Genomic DNA, 17,664 nt, shown 5'->3' on the forward strand with positions numbered 1-17,664 from the left:
GTAGACCCAGTCTGCAATTGCACAGAATAATTAGCATACGTACGTATGTGCATGCTGTGAAGGCCGTCTATCTTTCTGCGTTTGAACATGAACCGTTGGCGGCCTCTCCCCTTTATCTTTCCCCTTCCTTCCTCTCTGTGGCCCTTCCCTCCGGTCGCCACGGTTCCGCATCGCGTCCTCCATATCCCCTCCTATTCGCTCCCACCCTTTCCATCCCACCCTTCCTATCCCACCGCCTGACCGATGCTTCACGTGGAAACCGGCTACAAGCATATGCATATGTATGTGCTGTAGTCCATAAGACCAATATCACACGCTCAATTTCGTCTCTGTTCTCCCTATGTCAACACAGATACTGATATACGTACGTCTGTGGGTGGCTTTGTACGTCTGTATCTCTTACGCTCTCCTAATGTCCTGCGCACCCATGAAATGCTGTGCTTCCACATTTCTGCCTTCTAGAAGACGACTATGTGACCTATGTAACCATTAGCCACTGCATGACCACCACCGAAGCCAAAAAGAAGCAGGAGGTGCACTAGATCAAACCAAGCCTCCTCGACATTCCGAAATTCTGAAAAGGTACATGGAAAGCGGGTGTGTGGTGTGTGTGTGTGGATCTGGTTGGCTTTGCTAGCACCACGAAACCCAATGTGCTCTGCAGCTGGCTTGCATCCGGCCTTCCTACAGGCCAGACTCTCTTGCACTTTCTTCTCCTCCTGTTCTTCATGCCCCATTACACACCATGCATCTACAATACACATCACCCCGCCCCCTATTCTCTGTTCCCGCGCGAGAGAACCCACTCGAAGTGAAGCTCGCCAGCCAGCTTAGTCGTTGCAATAATACGGGTATATGAAGCTCAGATAAAGAATGCCATGAAGGCGGAGAAGTGGAGAAGTGGGGACAAAGCTTCAGTTCAAGCAAGGTACCACTAGGTAAAGGCCCACAGCAACAGTAGGTAGAAGCAAGCCTATTTGGAACCTAGCTGATTTCCAGAAGAAAGCATTTGAGTACACAGATACTAGTCTCCTTGCCGTCATGGCGGAGAATGCCTTGCCTCTATTGCCCTGGTTTCGACTGTTAGTCCTTGATTCATTATCTTTCTTGCAACTCTCATTGCTGCCCAACAAGCCCTGGACACGGCCGTCGACTAGCGCGAGTGGGTGACCCAATGGCGCTTGTTTTGGGAGGGTTCTTTGTTATTACTTAGTGCCCCAGGTGCCGTGCTGGCTAATGCCGTTCAGGGCTAGCTCCGCCATTGTATGCTCCCAGCTGGTCAGCCCTAGGTAAGCAAACAGAAAAGTCCCTTCAGGCAATGACCGGTTAGGGTTAGAAATTAAGCAATTGTGGGTTAGTTATACCAGCTATGGACTTTGTTACTCTACTTACACCGCAAGTTCTTTCTTTCTTTCTTTCTTTCTCTCTTTCTTCCGTCTGGTTTGCCAACACCTTTGGAACCTACCACGGCTTGCTATGGCCAGCAAATATGTGATATCTTTCAGCTATTGCCTTGTGCGGTTCGGTCCAGTGGTAACAGATGCTTTTCGAAGTTCTGGTATTGCGACTTGTCATGCAGCAAGCTGGCGTGAGCACTACTCGACTGATCCATAAGAATGCATATTTATGAAGCCAGGCAGCATTCAGCACATATCATAGTCGCTATCCTTCCCATAGGCTGTCGTGTCTTGTTGCTGGCCCACTTTTTATGAGTTGTATAAAAATGATGGCCCAGCCGACCAAGTAGTCATCCCCTTTGATCTAGCCCTTCTTCAACTTGGGCTCCATTATCGGCCATACATATTCGAAATAGGACCAGACAGACAGGGCACTTTGGGACGAAACTGGAGCGTCTTTTTCGGCTCTACACGGGGCTCAAAGGTCCAAAAGCTCAAAAGAAACTACTCAACACACACACACACACGCACACGTACTTTTAAGGGGGGGGGGAGGGGAAAGGAGGGGAAAGTGGATGCTGGCAAGGGATAGGAAAACCCCAGGCTACATGTGTATGTACAAAGCTACAGGTGTATGTATGCAAGAGCATGGAGTTTGGGAGTAGATAGCGAGAAGTGAAACACAAGAAATGCAAAATGCCTGTTTTCTAAACCCATGGCCATGACATCCATTTACATATCTATGGTGGACAAGCCCAAGACATATGACAGAGTTAGAGACAAACAAGGGGAGGAAGGCAAGAGGTAAGGCATTTCCATCAGTGCAGGGTCTTGACTAGAGGAAAGACCATCTGCTGATCAATGCTGGCTGAACCTCTACATGGCCGAGCGGGGGGATATGCAAGAGCACGGCTTTGAAAGAGCACCTCGGTCGCTCGGTCAACTAACTTTTTTCACGTACTTGCTCACTTTCCAAAGAAACGAAGATGGGAGGATACGAGTCCATGGCGGTGCCCCGGAAAACGGGCGAATCAAATCACTGCAAACACTTGTGTACCCATATCCCACATAACTGATGATCACTTGGGCATAGCATATCAAGCCACTGGTATTGGTACCTGGGTAAATGGGGATGGATTTTATTAGCCTCATACAAATCGTAAGCTGCACATAAGAATAGTGGAGAAGACATGAGGACCTGTAGTGCCATTCATAAGAGAAAAGTCACATTTGCTTTATTCCGCTAGGACACCGGGCGTCACAGCACCCCATGAATTGTCATGAAGATAGAAGATATTGACAGCAAAAAGGATCAACCGAAGAATTTTTTTTTTCTCTTTGGTGGCAACTTGTTCGAAATTTTCTTTGCCATGGCTTGTCTGCCCTTGACCTAGGTTCGGACTCGACCTCTCGTCTGGCTTGTTTGTGATGTCATCCGCAGTATTCACACTCGACCCGGTGACCAAAAAGAATAAGCTGCCTAGGCTGGTTCTCCCCATTCTCGCCTAGCTCCTTTTCGCTTTTTCGCTTTTTTTTTACAACTGAAATCGATCGAGTTGCTAGGCGCTAAGGAGGCGTGCAGTTGTGAAAGATGATTTGTATACTGTATCTGCATACACATAATCGCATAAAAAGGTACCAAAAAGCGGCTAAACTACAACTGATAGCCAGTGTGCAGTGCAGTATTCACCAAGCCGTCACCCCCTTGCCTGCCTAGTCGCCGTCAAGGTTTGTCGTATAGATTTCACATGTTATATGAAGAGTGAAGATTAATTTGGGCAGGGCCAAAAGAATAAGACAAGTCCCATGAGGAAAAGGCCTAGACAAAGACGGCCCCAAGCCAAAATGGCGGTGAAGAGCTCATAGGTTTGAGGAGCGAGGGAAAAAAGCAACTTCTGTAAAACAGCTTGGGCATTAGCGAGCTTGGCCCACTCTTATTGGCCCCTTCACAGAGGAGTATAGGGTTATTGCCCAAGAAAGCGTGTCCATGTTTCGAACAACCCCGTATCCCTCTCTGCCTGAAGAAAAACAGGCAGCCAGCATCAGGTCCATAAGTACATGAACGTTATAGTGGGTAGCAAGACTACCCAGGTTTGGGCTTCCCCCCCCCCTTCTCTGCTCGATGTAAAGCTAAACCGCATCGAGGCAAATAACAAAAACCTCTGCAGCTCCGCATACTTATGCCCACCTAAAGCTAGCTGCGTTGGAAGAGCGTGGGGTGGGCTGTAGGGCTTTGGTGTTTGTGCATGTACCTGTGACTGGGTTTTGAATGTGAGCGTAAGTGGATATGGATGTGAATGTGAATGTATGTGAATGTGACTTAAAGCGTGTGCCGTATCATTGGCGTTGTCGTAGTTGCATTTTTTGGTCCCCGGACTTGGGTTCCCAGTTTCCGGTTAGCTTAATTTGGCTTTTCTCTCTCCTTCCTTCAGCTTCTCCTCTCATTCTTTCTCTAACATCCCCTAGAGCAGGCTATGGCTAGCTAAGCCTGATCCAAGGCATGAGTGGATAGCAAAAGGCTTGACGGCCTGCAGCTTAGTACAGACTGATAGGTCATCGGTGCAGGCTTTGCTTTGCATCCATTGGCAGACGGGAAAGTTGCCGAGTGAGTAGGCAGCGGTATAGGGGGCGGCAGCAGAGCGGTCGTACGTACCATGTCCTGTTCTTCTGTTCTGGCATGAGTCCGCATAGAACTTGAAACTTGAACAGCGAGGTCTTCGAGTCGGGCCCCCCGAGTCCTCGAGTCCTGTAAGACCACTAGGGATCAGCTTAGTGTTCTATACCCGAGCCCTTAATGCGCCATGTCGTAGTGTAAGTAGCACCCACTGCACAGCTTACAACCCACAACTTTTCGTATTGGAATTTGCATCTCAATATAGCTTGGCTGACAACCATTCGCCACATTCCCACTAGTATAAGGGACCAGAGATTGGACTTGTACTACTAAGACTGACAATATCCACAAGATATTCGAATGGCCTTATGACGAGTAGGAAAACCAGGAAAGCAAACAAACATCCATATGAACAACAAACTGACAACAGGTGAACAACAAATAATCCTAGCCTAGTTCCTGTAAGCATGCATGCTCTGATGTGTGCAAATGTGACTGATGCATTATGCAACATATATTTTTTGACCTAAATATTTCCAGCACACACTCATTTTACACTAGGCTTTTTTGTGCTTTACACCCTCATGTCTATTCATGTTTTCCTAAAACAGCACAAGAATAACACGACAGGAAATGAGAAACTTTCGTCACAATCCGCCTGTGCAGATAACAAGAATGAGGCTTGCAACTAGTGCCCATCACATGCTTGTAAGTTGGGCTAATGTTAGGTCTAACTTTTGTGCCGCTTACGTTGTTTCTTTCAGTCAGGCTTGGTAGTCGTGCTCTTGCACATACAATGTATGACTAAATAATACATTTATGCATAGTTTCTTTGAGCAATTAAATGTTTTCATAGAATAGAAGCTGGAGGAGGGCTTGACTTTTTAAGGGTTGATGAAAAATAGGGTTTATAAACAAATATCCGGCTAATACTCGGTAGCATCGCCTGCTTTCCTGCTTAGTGACACTTTGCGCTTGAAGCCAGAAGCCAGGTCAGTCGCAATGTTCTGTGCTGTTTGATATTGTGCTGCGCAAAGGAAAAATCACCCTACTTTCGCTCCTGAGTTATATTATCCACAATCGCGATGCTCTCATTGAAGACAACCTTGCCTTTGGCGGGGTTGCTATCGCACGCGCTGGGCGCGGTGCATCACGCAGTCAACCATGACGTATACGCTTATCCACAGGTGAGCTCCATCCTTCTATTTGAAGCTATCACAGCTTTCCGCGTCCTTGTGCATATCAGACCAGTCATTTGCTGACTGCGCATTTCATGCAAACAGTTTGAAGTAGTCTTTGATGACGCATATATTCTTCCCCACGATGCCGAAGCATTGCTCGCCAAACAAGCAGATTCGGTAGCCGCAGCAGTTACTGGTAGCCCTCCAATAGCCTCAGAAGCCGGCGAGAGCTCCGATGTTGTGCCATCTGGCGCTAATAAGAATACAGAAGAGGCCGACGCTCAAGACACTGAGCCGAACGAGACATACGAATTGATGGACATATACCCCGGCAAGTACCTTTGCTCTATACCCATCATTCAACCAAAGCCCGCCGAGAATGCTACTGCTACAGCACTGGCATTAGAGAATGAGAAAAAGGAGCTGGCGCGAGCATTGGAAGATGGCTGGAAGATTCTAAAATCTATGGATGGCGAGTGTCTGTTCTTCATGTCGGGCTGGTGGAGTTACAAGTACTGCTATGACAGCTACATCGTCCAGTTCCACGCGCTAGCCTCAGGTCCTGGCCAAGCACCACCAGTTCCTGATCCTAAGATGGCAGCCTACGTCCTCGGCCGCTCTAGCAAGTCCCATAATGAGGATGGCAACTGGCTGGATGAAGAGTGGCAGAAGGGCGCGGACGATGTTAAGTCGTCTACGACTGACATGCAAGTAAAGGGCGATCAGCGCTTCTTGGTGCACCGTCTGACTGGTGGAACAATGTGCGACTTGACCCACCGTGAGCGCACCATCGAGATCCAGTACCACTGTGCTCCGGGTGCGTCTCATGACAGCATCGCCTGGATTAAGGAAGTTACTACGTGTGCCTACCTTATGGTCATCAACACTCCACGCCTCTGCAAGGATGCAGCCTTTTTACCACAAAAAGAAGCAGCCGCCAATGTCATCAATTGCAGGGAGATTGCGCCCAAGGATCTCTCGCCCGCAGAAGCCGATGCTTGGTTTGCGCAACGCAAACATGAGGAGGCGAATGTGGAGGATCACACCATGGCGGGGGGTATCAACGTCAAGACATTCGCCCCACATGATGATGGCCAGAACTTTGTGGAAGAACGCCGGATGGAACTCATGATTGAGTTCGATCAGGAGGAAATCAAAAACCTAAGCCCCGAGGAGGTCATAGCCATGGCACAAAAGCGCGCCGAGGAGATTCTCGCCTCATCGCGTAAAAATGAGCACACCAATGACGAAGACAAGCATTCTGATACTACCTGGTCTATTATACATGATGGCACCGCTGGAGACGCTCCTCCCAACGATACGTCTCTCCGGGACATTATGCAGGCGCTGTCTGACATTATCAGCCACGAAATGGTTGTCATGAGCGCTAAAAGACTGCGCCGTGAAGTCGAAGAGACGTTGGCTACATACAAGGAGTTCGAGACAAAACTTCCAGAAAGGAAGACGCCTGAGTGGCTAAAAGAGCATATCCTGATTCTCGAAGAGGCACTGAGACAGGATGACCAGTTTGGGATTTTTGAGCAGTACCAGAAGACGAGGGAAGGTCGTGGTGGGGCTCAAGAGCCAAACACCCCCAACGGCGATAATGAGGGTAGCCAGGAAGAGTTTTTCGTGAGGAAAGACGAACTCTAGGTAGTGCTGTATGGTTATTAGGGAAAGGCGTTAAGGATGAAGTGACTTCACCACAAGCGTCTTTCATGTCCGTGAGGATTTTCGGCGTTACGTTCTATAAATATCACCAGTTATATGTCTACGATTACATGACCGTTGATACAATTCCTTGCGTAGCTATGCCGTCTATCCACCGCCGTCAGCCTGCTGGGAAAAGATCGCCCTGATACATTGTGATAGCACATGTGCGAATGACTGGCAATACACATAAAAGCAGACAGATATATTGGGAGATGCAGGTAAACATGATTTAACAGATACATGACAAAGAATAGTCTGTAGCTGCACAGCATAGCATATACAATGAGAAATGAGCAAATAATCCGCAGCCAAGGGCTTTCTTTTCTTGACCGTGGCTTGAACGCAGCGATGAAAATAACCAACACAATGATGATCATTATCATACCCAACGCCCGTCATCGTCTAATGTTGAGTCTGACTTGCGTGGCTTACTGTTTGTTCTAGGATGGTCCATGATCCAGGTGACTTCAGTTCCAAGTCACCAAGATCAATGCGCTGCAAGCACTTTACACAGCACTGCAGCGTGGAATGCCCCTGTGACAAGGTTTCCTATAATTCCTAGGTTCAGTGGACTTTGGAAGTTTACTGTGCTCGGGAACTAGGAATCTTGTAAGCGACAGCGTAGGTCCAATAGAGGATCCATAAAGAGGCAGAGAAAGGGGAAGAGTTGCAATGGAAGTTGCAGGGACGAGGAAACAGGACAGGATAACAAAGGGCAGCAAGACGAGGGAAGGGGAAGGAGAGAAGTAAGAATGGAGGAAAAGGGGAAGATGTGCACGGGGTGCTGTCCTTTCATAACGTGCCTTCTTCTGCGGGATAAGACCAAGCAAAAAGTTTGCAACACCCAGAGAATAGTTGACATGATAATTAAGCACAAGGTACATGAAACAAGTAAATACCATTCAAAGGCGACTTTGATTTTATTAATGAAGTTTAGCATGGTGGATTCTATCCACACAAGTGTTTCGTTTTCGTCTTGGAGCAAAACCCAAGATCCTGGGATACAGCAGAGGGCAAAAGGGGACAAAGCCTTTGTCAAGGGAGCAGCACGAGGGAAAAGCTAGTTAGTGCCTGGCGGAGCAGGAGCAAAGAAGTGCAAAAAAACAGTTGCACAATAAGCCTCTGTAGCGAGTTCGTACAAAGAAGCCTTCCAACGTGATACAACAACATCTCTTAGCTACACAATAGAGAAAGGGAGTCCAAATAGATTCGAACGCACTTAGAATATGGGCTGTTGCATAATGACAGCGGCTAAATACTGGTCAGCCAGCTGCTAACAAGGAAAAGAAGAAAATGAGAAAAAGGAAACAAGAAAGAAAAAAAAGAAAAGAAAAGGAAAACCAGTCGTGGAGCAAGTCGAGCCTGATGTCATTGAGAATCCATGTTCCGTAACCCTACAGTGGGTCCTAACCCTAGCATTTTGATGATATCAATCTTGCTAACTGTCAGTTACCAGTTTCAGGAATAGAATACAAAAAAAAAAAAAAAGAGAAGAGTCCACCCTCCCCCATGGGTTCTTATCAGTCGCCGCGTGTCTCTTTTTGGTTCTATAAGAATAGAGAAAAACAAAGCGCCAGAGGCAATTATAGCCAGAGCACTTGTGAATTATTGCTTGTTCAAAGGACTGGGGGGGGAGGGACAGCTGAGAGAGTATCTTGGGGTACGTCGGCATCTGCAGCTCTTGCATTCGCGAAAGCAGGAGAACCAAACCACCCTGGCTCTAGGATTTTTAGGCGGCCATTGGCTGAGTGTACTGTATGTGTCTTGATTGTCTTGTGTTATGTTTCTGAGCTCGTTGAGATATTTTTATAGGCGGGACGGCTGAGGCTCACTCCTGTGTGGGATTTAGCTTTGAGAAGGAGGAAGAATTCAGCCTATAGACTCTATTAAACACTGTTAGTGTCGTGAGGTGTGAAAAGTCTTGCATCCTTCCTGGGCTTACGAGCTTCCCCTCCTCCCCCCTCGCTTGTAAGCCATCTGCAGATTGTGCATGAATATGGATTTGTATCCCTGCCTGCAGTTCATAAGGCTAACACTAAAGCTATTTATGCCCTGGTCACTATTGGAATAGTGTCAGTTTTGTGCTTGAAGCTTGGAAAGGGTTGTGCTGTGCCCTGGTCATGGATTCACCGCCAAACACAAAACTAATCGGTGTGTGCGGACATCACACTGTGGTTCAAGGCTGGCCTTATGCAGATGTATACTGTAGCTTGCCCGCTACTTATACAAGAGGCAACTGCTATACGATAATCCGTCTTCATGGCCGACGCGAATAATATTTAAGGCATCAATCAGACAGCGGGAATACATGCCCCTCTTTTGTGCAGAGATAGCTGGTTAGCCGTTAATACCCCAGCTGTTATGAAGCACTTATGTATACAACGTACGTATTTCTCTCACTGTTTTATCGCCATGGGTGCATCGCTATTCCCGATGTCATTCCCCTCCCCTCTCTTTTAGGGTGTAAGTCTTATCCAACATGATGTGACGCCGCGTATCTTGAGAGAGCATTTTACAGACGCTGATGAATAGGTTCAGAGTTGAGTTGCAAGTCGATGTCTCCCTTGTTTGTTCTATTAATTTCCTTCTTTAAGTGGCCAAAATTGGTTTAATTACCTTTCGTTTAAGGGGATCCTACCGTTGAATTTTTCTATCTGCTCTTGGCTGGACCATCTATAGTTAGGTCCTGACAAGAAGTTGGAAGATATCGGGGGAAGGGAGGAATTATGGCCATTTTGCTGTTACTGCCGTCTTGCTAGTCGGCACTTTGAAGCTATTTATGCACTATTTTATCTTTTGCACTATTCGGGGTTATCCCCTATCCCTCCCTCCCTTCCAGACCATTTAGCCAGGAACAAAAACAACCCGCGTTACCGCGTACCTTCTGTCTGGGTCTGCAATGGCACCCTTTTGAATTTCAACGCTTAGCCACTTTGGGCCAGGACCCACCCTATCAGCTAGGGGAGGGGCCTTATCATCAGCAGAATTAGGAAGACCCCAGGAAAAAGGAAAGCTCAAGATGCCACAGATTGGCAAGCACACGTACAGGCAGTCGTAGTCGCAGTATGGGGGAGCCAGAGTGAATTAGGAAAGAGCCTAAAGAAGAGAAAAAGGTGACGATAGTGACTTCCATTTTTGATGGATAGCAAACGGAAAAAATTTACAAGTTTCCTTTTTTTTTGTGCGCTGAAACTGGGCTTCGATGCCTGCCCTGCCCACCAGCCATGCTCTCTCTCCAATCTTCCCTCCGTAATCAAACCCATAAGCCCGCCAAACGTATATGCTCGTCTATACAGACACTCGCGCCTATGCGCATCTTTAATATTCTATGTTGTGTCTCTTATTTTGTGAAACCTTTTTTCCGACCTCTGCTGCCTGTGCTACTCACTCACGCTCACGCTCACGGCTACGCACCTTCAGGGATCGCTGTCCACCACCTGAAAAAAACAAAAGACATCTACTCGCTCAGCCACAGAAGCCAACTTCCCTGCACTACGACTGGCAACACTAGCTCGCTACTACTCGCATCTAAGCATCCTTTGTAACCAAGGCAGACAACACAGTCTTAACTGTTTAGCTTTCCGCTGTTCACCGTGTCGTTCTGCTTGGATCAACACCCATTGACGCTGGTGAAGATCGCCAGCTTATTCGTGTTCAGCAATCAACTACGCCTCAATCAACTCTTCCTCTTCCTTGTTTTTCTCAACCTATCATTGCCCTCAATCAAATATCAAGCATCGATAACCAATTTGGCCGAGCCTGAGTTATCGACCTTTCACACTGAGGCGGTATTCGCCCAATCGATGTGCCTCTTGAAACGCAGACGTATGCTGCATGACATACATTTGCAAGGGAGCCCCCCCCATTTCTCAGCAGCATACCATCTTCTTAACATTGAATCCCACCGCTTGCTGATTGATTGTTTCTTCACGAATATCATCAACCCGACTATTTCCCTCCTCCGCTGGGGGCCTATCTCCTCTCTTATTGCTTAGGTTCGTTGTGCCTAACATTGACCTGTGCTTCTTGTCAGGAAGAAAAGGAAGCAGGAAAAAAAAAAAACCCCCCCAAAAATTCTCAAGTAGTGTGGTCCGTCCAAACCTTGCTCTCCGTCCTACAACAACTCTAACATTATATCAAAACTAAGATTCTCTTTCTTTACACTTTCTGCCCGTTTCCCTCCTCCAAATCCTGTCCACCCACCCTCTTTCTGGACAAGGAGACCCAGGCTCTTTCTCCTAATACCTGCTTTTGAGTGCTTCCTTTTGTCGTGACCTCCTGCCCCCTTGCTTATCCAGACGAGACTTGTCCCTGTCTTTCTATTCTGTTCCGAGCCTGAAATCCTGGTCACATCATATCGAATTAAGCTGGGTTGACCTTGCTTATTCTCACTTTATGCAGGCCTTGTCCTGTCTCTCTAACTCACTTATTTGAGTCTTGGACAACTCCCGGAGTACGACCAAGGCTTGTGATCTGCTTCGACTGTTTTTTTTTATTCTCCGTCACATTTCTTTTTTCTATCCCTTTCTCTCTTCCTCTCCGCTCTCTCTATCCTCCTCCTACATTGTCTTCGTTGCCCTCCTTTGCTCATCACACAATAAGCCTCCCTGTTCCTTCTCGCTGCTCGAGATATCATATGAATTAGTCTCGATCTGACTTTGCCTTCACTTACAAGTCTTCCAACATTGTATGCGCGCTTTCTTTGCCTTTTCTTTTCTTTCTTTCCTTTTTTTTTTTTATAATCTCCCTCTGTTACAAACGAAAAGAGAGCCCGGCGTTCTTCTCGACCCAGTTTATGACTATTGACGCCGACTGGCCTCGTTTCATTCCACACCTGCTACGCCGTCTAGTTCTTTTGCATTCTTCACCTTTCATCTAGGATTTCTACGCGATTTCTTTCTGCTATATCGCCCATCACGTCGCGTCATTCGCAGTTTCATTGCTTCCCATTTATTTTCTCTTTTCCCTTCGTTCTTCTGAGAAATTTAGCATCCACCTGGTTCTGTCGCAATTTAGGGAGGATAGACACGAAGAAATTGAGCGCGCTGGTCTTTGCTCCTTGACTTTTTCAAAACTCTGTCTTTCGCAGCCATGGACTCGTCTCCAATGTTGCCTGGACTGGAGCGCCAGCGCTTGACGCCTCATTACACTCGTTCAAGCACAGTTAGCTCACTTGGCCGCCTGCCCACGCCACAAAGCAGCAATGGCAGCACCCATTCTATGAGTTCCCCTCAAATCCCCACCGCAAATATCGCCTATAGACTATCCAATACTAGCAGTGCTAAGCCTGTGCTAGTTCATAGCCCACGACCATCACCACTTCCCAGAGAAGGCACAGTTGAAATTCGGCCTAGTGCCATGTCGACATATCTGCAGGAAAAATTAGCTAAAGAGCGCAAAGAGGGCGACTTCACAGCGCGCATGACTCCAGATCCCAGCAGCCCAATGGAAGCACGCATCCCAGGATCCCCGGCAAGAATATCGACACCCACACAAGATCGCGGAGCTTTTCAGGCGATAGACAATACACCAGGGAAAAAGGGTCTGGGGATGGGTGTTAAGGAGATGGAAGTTGTGAGTATCGCCATGCCACATGAAAAAAACTGGTCTTGCAACTGGATATACTAACCCCCCACCCCCCTTTAGACTGTGACTACTCTTCATAAGCAAAACTTTGATTTAAAGCTTGAACTATATCACCGCCGAGAACGACAACAAGCTCTGGAATCTCGCTTGGAAGGCATTGAGTCCGAGAAGCGTCAGATGGAGCAGATGAATGACCGTCTCCTTGAAGAGCTCGAAAAGAGGGACAAGGCTGTCGAAGAGGCTGTCGCTATGATTGTTATGCTCGAGTCTCAAGTTGAGAACTTGCTAAAGGAGCGCGAGACTATTAGAAAAGCGGAGTCACGCATCTATGAAAACCAAAGGTGGACTGGCGACAACTATGAAACACCAAGTCGTTCTCGGACACCACGTCAACGGCCATCTATAGCAACAGATGACCCTCAGTTCTCTGACAGCCAGACCCTTCGTTCTTCTGAAGACCGACCACTGAATCGCATGCCCAGTTTCTTGTCTGATTTAAATGAAACCACTGAGAATCTGCGTAATGTGTATCTCACTGGCGCTAAGGCCGGAAGTATAGTGAATCTCCCGAGTTTGAACGAGGCTTTGTCAGAAGTTGAAGCTGCCGAGGCCTCAATTCCCGAGCAACTGCGCAGCCCCAGTTTGAGTATGCTTAGCGAGAGTTCATTTGTCAGTGTGTATGGGGCTGAGAAAAGCGGCACCCAGTCAAATGCCCGTTCCATGACCACTGATTTTGGAACACCAAACCAGAGTTTTACTCTTGATAGACAACATACCCCTCGTCTTCTCGGCACACCCCGCCAACCTGATCGTACCCTGACACCTCGTGGCCATCGGAACCCGAGTGCCCATAGTAAGGTAGCTAGCCTTAGCTCGATTTCTGGCCCCATGCTCGATCAGAATTCGCCGCTCCAGAGATTGGAACAGACGTATAGGCTTCGTGGATCTTCCGGCTCTAGCAATGAGCAAATTGCGGCTAGTACGCCTGTCTTACGTAGCAGCAAGGCTATTGTTCAGCGAAAAGGCAAGGAGGACAAACGTGCTTCGCTGAAGGAGGTACTCACTGAACTGCCAAATCGTAGTATTCATGATTCTGGCATGCCTCCAACCCCCGATACAATTTCAACGGCGACCTTGCGGCGTTACCAAGTTGAAAATGATGCCGTAGATCGGAGTGCTATCATGCTGGCTTCGAGTCCCCTTGATATGGGCAATATACAGTATATAAAGCACACAGGATCAAACGGGTCTTTTGGTGGAGTGCCGTTACAGACTAAAATAGCGGATGATGCCTCTTCTGAGAGGTCATTTCAACCCCCTACAGTCCCCGACCTTCCAGGACGTCGCGATGCTATTGATACTCTATTTGCTTCTCAAAATTTGCAACGTCCTCATTCGGCTGGAGCATCGACCATCTTGCACCATAGTGATTATGCCGATAGCGACGACGAAGATGCTCGCTCGTTGGCGTCAAGCTTGGACATTTGGATTCGCGAAGGAGGGAAGCCTCCACGTGCTCTCGGTTGCGAGACACCTGACTTGTTATCACTCCCCTACTCTGGTGCCCATGGCTGGACTCCTAAGGCCATTTTTGGTGCCGCTAATGGGTTGATGGACCCGAAAACTCTATTCGATACACCACCTCCTGGTGCCCCACCGCCCCCACACCGGCGCTCGAGTCTTAATGCGAAAACGGGCGCCGGTTCTAGCCCCTCTCGTCCCCAGACCATGGCCACGATGGCGGGCAAGGATCGGGGCGGCAAAGCCCGCAGGGATGAGGTTTCTAGGCCATCCTCTCAACCTGGCGTGCCGTTTACCAAAAACAGTGGCATGTCGAAGAATAGTCCGTACCCGCCGCCGGCACAGCCGCAGCGACAGCGGGGAATCAACAACTTTTGGCGCCGCTCTCTCGGCAGCTCAGGGCTGGTTTTGAACAGCAGCAGCGCCACGGTTGACCAGACTATCGGCAATGATGGAGGCGTTAGCATTAAAACACAAAATGAGGGCACAGCATTACCATCAGAAACGGACGCATATGGAACCGCTGCCTGGCATAAGCGTCATTCTCTAGCGCCCCAAGATATCCGTAACAGTGCTACACCTCCACCTATCGCACGGAATAGAGCGCTTAGTATCGACCTTCGTCCTGAAGTTGAAGGATGTGTTGTAACGGCGAACAACAACACGAAACCGACGACTCCTCGTACACCCATAAACGCCCAGCAGCATGTGTTCCCGCCCCATCGCCATAGCCATGGCTATTCAGCATCAGTGTCTGCAGGGAACACTCCGATAACACCGACTAGCGGACCGAATGGCGGTTCCAAGAAGGGCTGGCTGTCTAGGTTTGGACGCAGCAACAGTATTAGCAAGTCCTCCAAGGACAGAGAAGCCTAGCCATAAAAATGGCTTGGCTATTTTCTCATTTTCCCAGATTTTCTATTTTTGTATTATTATTCAGACTGTGATGGTCAGTGTCGAAAGCCGCGAATTGCTTTGAGAAGTTGAAACTGTACTTTGACTGGGTCTGAATATTGCTGGTCAATAGCCGACCAGACTTGGATTACACTATTCTACTGGTCGAAGCTCAACTGCGGCGTGCATTACGCGACATGCATTGTTATTTTGTTTTTTTTTTGCCCTTAGGTTGCTCTGACTTTTCGGTTTCTTTTCCTTGGCGGTGCTGCTTTGTTAGTGTTGCCACTGGCAAGACCTCTATCAAGATGCCTGTCTGCTCATATGAAGGGGGGGGTGTTTTCTTTTTTGAAAACTTGGGTTTTTTGATCGGTTTAGGCGTTTTGGCTTTAGGGGATGGGTGTGGGAATTGGTTTCTTTGCTTCTTGCGTATCTTTTGTGTTTTTGTCTCTTGTTCCTGTGTCAAGTGCAAGTGGTGAGTAGTACTTGGCTGATCTGATGCAAGAGGAAAAAAAGTATGCATTCTCTGGGAGAGAATGCTCTATGGCGGCTTTGAGATTTGGCCCGCAATATCTTTCTCTTTTTTTTTTATCTTTGACACCCAGAACTGGGGATTGTTTATTATTTGTATTGACAGGACATTATTTACAGAGTATTTTTCACTTGTCGAAGGCTTTGATTCTTATCTTCATGGCACGAAGGCTTGAAAATGACATTAGGGTTATCCATACTAACGACGCAATGTCGTATAACATGCGTGAATACTTCTTGCTACAGTAAATGCTGTGAATGGATTCACGAAGCACGCCGTTTAATTAAACGCCTCAGCAACGCCCAGAGTATCTAGAACATTCTCAAACCGGACGTGTGGCTCTGTGAATATCACTGTGCATCATTGCATGGCATAGCCCTTGCCGACCCATTTACAGGTTACCTTTGACCAGAGATGCTCTGCTCCATATGGCGCTGTTTCTGGCTGCTTGTGAGACGATGAACAGCATCGGGCTCTGGCAGCAAAGGCGCGTGAATACGAGGTGTGTTGTGTGAATGGTTTTGGACAAGAGGTGAAGGACAATTGCAGGGGTGAGAATTGAAGGAGGGCAAGATGAGATGAAGGGAAAGGGCTTGTGTTTAGGCTAGAAGAGCCGTGGATGGGAGAGAGAAAGAGAGAGAGGACCCGGCTATGGGAGTAGGAAGACGGAGAGAGTGGAAGCCTGCATGAACGAGTTCTGCGGATGCAGGCGCGCTGTTTCAGAGAACGTCGTGGATACGGTGTAGTGTGATGCGGTGCAATTGAAATTACCATGGCAGTTGCTATTGAAGGTGCAGCAGTTGCAGCCGCGACCGAAGTACCGTGCGTGTATGCGTGCGTGGCGTGGTAGTTAAGGGGATAATGGCGGGTGGTAAAGAGCCGTGAATGACAGGAGGAATACCAGAGATGGATCTTTGGGCCTTTGAGACCTGTTGTGGCGGCTGCAACTCAGGTGTGCAATGAATGATGCATGACTGGAACCAGCCCAGCGGTTGGGCCTTGGATGGGATAGGCTGGAGCGGGGAGCGAATAGTAATCGACAGATGGGCAAACAGGTTGACTGGGCGGGCTTGCTTGGGCCTTGGCTTGGGGGAGACATTGCGGCTGGCTGCTTTTGTCGAGGCGAGGGCATGGGCAGAGAAGGATGGGATGAGGGCAAGCAACAATCAAGGCGTCTACGAATATAAAAAGGATAGCCAAGTCGCTCTTCTTGCTGTTGGTGGAAGATCTAGGAAGCAGACTTCCCGTTCTACCCTCAGTTGTCCATTCCACTCACTTGCACACGCTCGCTTCGACGCTTGATACTTGATTTCTTTTTCTGATACCTTGCTATCCACACACACTCTTTTCTTACCTACCAACATGAAGTCCTTTGCCTTCCTTTCTGTCGCCGCGTAAGTAAAATTCCTCTGTGATTCTCACAAAAAAACACAAATCTAATATGCCTCTAGCGGCCTGACAATGGCTAGCGTCTACGGCGAACCGCCCTCGTATGGGTCCCCTTCGTCTGTGTCTTCGCAGGACCCCATCTACCCCGGCAGCAGCAGCAGCAGCAGCCAGGAGTACGTCCCTACCACGCCTGCTGTCCCTGGGCCCTCTTCCGAGTCTACGGAGCACTGGCCTGAAAACACTCCCTCATCTGCTGTGACGACCACTGCATATGTGCCAAGCGTGCCCGTACCAGTACCTGGCGAGAGTGAAACCTACACCGCTCCTGCACCTGGTCCGTCGACCGGCCACCTCTCTATTTACTCTGAGGTCTCCTCATACCTGCCTTCGGCGCCTGCTTCCCTGCCACCCTCGTCGTATATCCCCGTTCCATCCTCGTACGTCCCCGCCCCCTCGTCGGACTGGGTCACCTCCGTCGTCTCGTCGGCCCTGCCCAGCCTGCCTGGCTACTCGTACGGAGCTTCGAGCGTGCCTGCCTCATCGGGGCCGGCGACCGAGGCTGTCCCCCCACCTGTCTCTACCACGCTGTCAAAGTACCCAGTTTCATCGTCGCCGGCACCTGGGTCGGAGTATGAGTCTTCAGTCTCAACCGCCTCGCCTGTCACCCAGAGCAACAATGGTTCGTACCCTAGTTACACAGGTGCCGTGCCACCAGTAATCTCTACTGCTGGTGCTGCTAGACTCCTGCCCTTCCGTTTCTTCTAAAAGGAGCATCATCGCCGGGGACACGGGGGCCGCAGACGGACATCTATCGGCTGAGAGTGAAGTACGTCGACT

The 17,664-nt window shown here is 48.6% G+C and overlaps 3 protein-coding genes across 3 annotated transcripts; all 3 read left to right on the forward strand.

The window, feature by feature from the left end:
• Positions 1-5,096: 5,096 nt before the first annotated feature.
• On the forward strand, positions 5,097-6,845 carry HOO65_011279 (Protein OS-9 -like protein; the record flags this gene model as incomplete). Its single annotated transcript, XM_071005687.1, has 2 exons — positions 5,097-5,198; positions 5,295-6,845. 2 exons carry the CDS (start codon positions 5,097-5,099, stop codon positions 6,843-6,845), a joined length of 1,653 nt encoding a protein of 550 aa, XP_070863100.1.
• Positions 6,846-11,996: 5,151 nt separating this feature from the next.
• On the forward strand, positions 11,997-14,888 carry HOO65_011280 (uncharacterized protein; the record flags this gene model as incomplete). Its single annotated transcript, XM_071005406.1, has 2 exons — positions 11,997-12,479; positions 12,591-14,888. The coding sequence occupies 2 exons, from the start codon at positions 11,997-11,999 to the stop codon at positions 14,886-14,888; spliced, it is 2,781 nt and encodes a 926-aa protein (XP_070863101.1).
• A 1,912-nt stretch (positions 14,889-16,800) lies between these two features.
• Positions 16,801-17,592, forward strand: HOO65_011281 (uncharacterized protein; the record flags this gene model as incomplete). The annotated part of the gene is made up of 2 exons (XM_071006123.1): positions 16,801-16,832; positions 16,890-17,592. The coding sequence occupies 2 exons, from the start codon at positions 16,801-16,803 to the stop codon at positions 17,590-17,592; spliced, it is 735 nt and encodes a 244-aa protein (XP_070863102.1).
• Between the last annotated feature and the right edge of the window lie 72 nt (positions 17,593-17,664).

This window comes from Ceratocystis lukuohia (assembly GCF_044167205.1).
Source record: "Ceratocystis lukuohia strain C4212 chromosome Unknown Supercontig1_pilon, whole genome shotgun sequence".
Lineage (NCBI taxonomy): Eukaryota > Fungi > Ascomycota > Sordariomycetes > Microascales > Ceratocystidaceae > Ceratocystis > Ceratocystis lukuohia.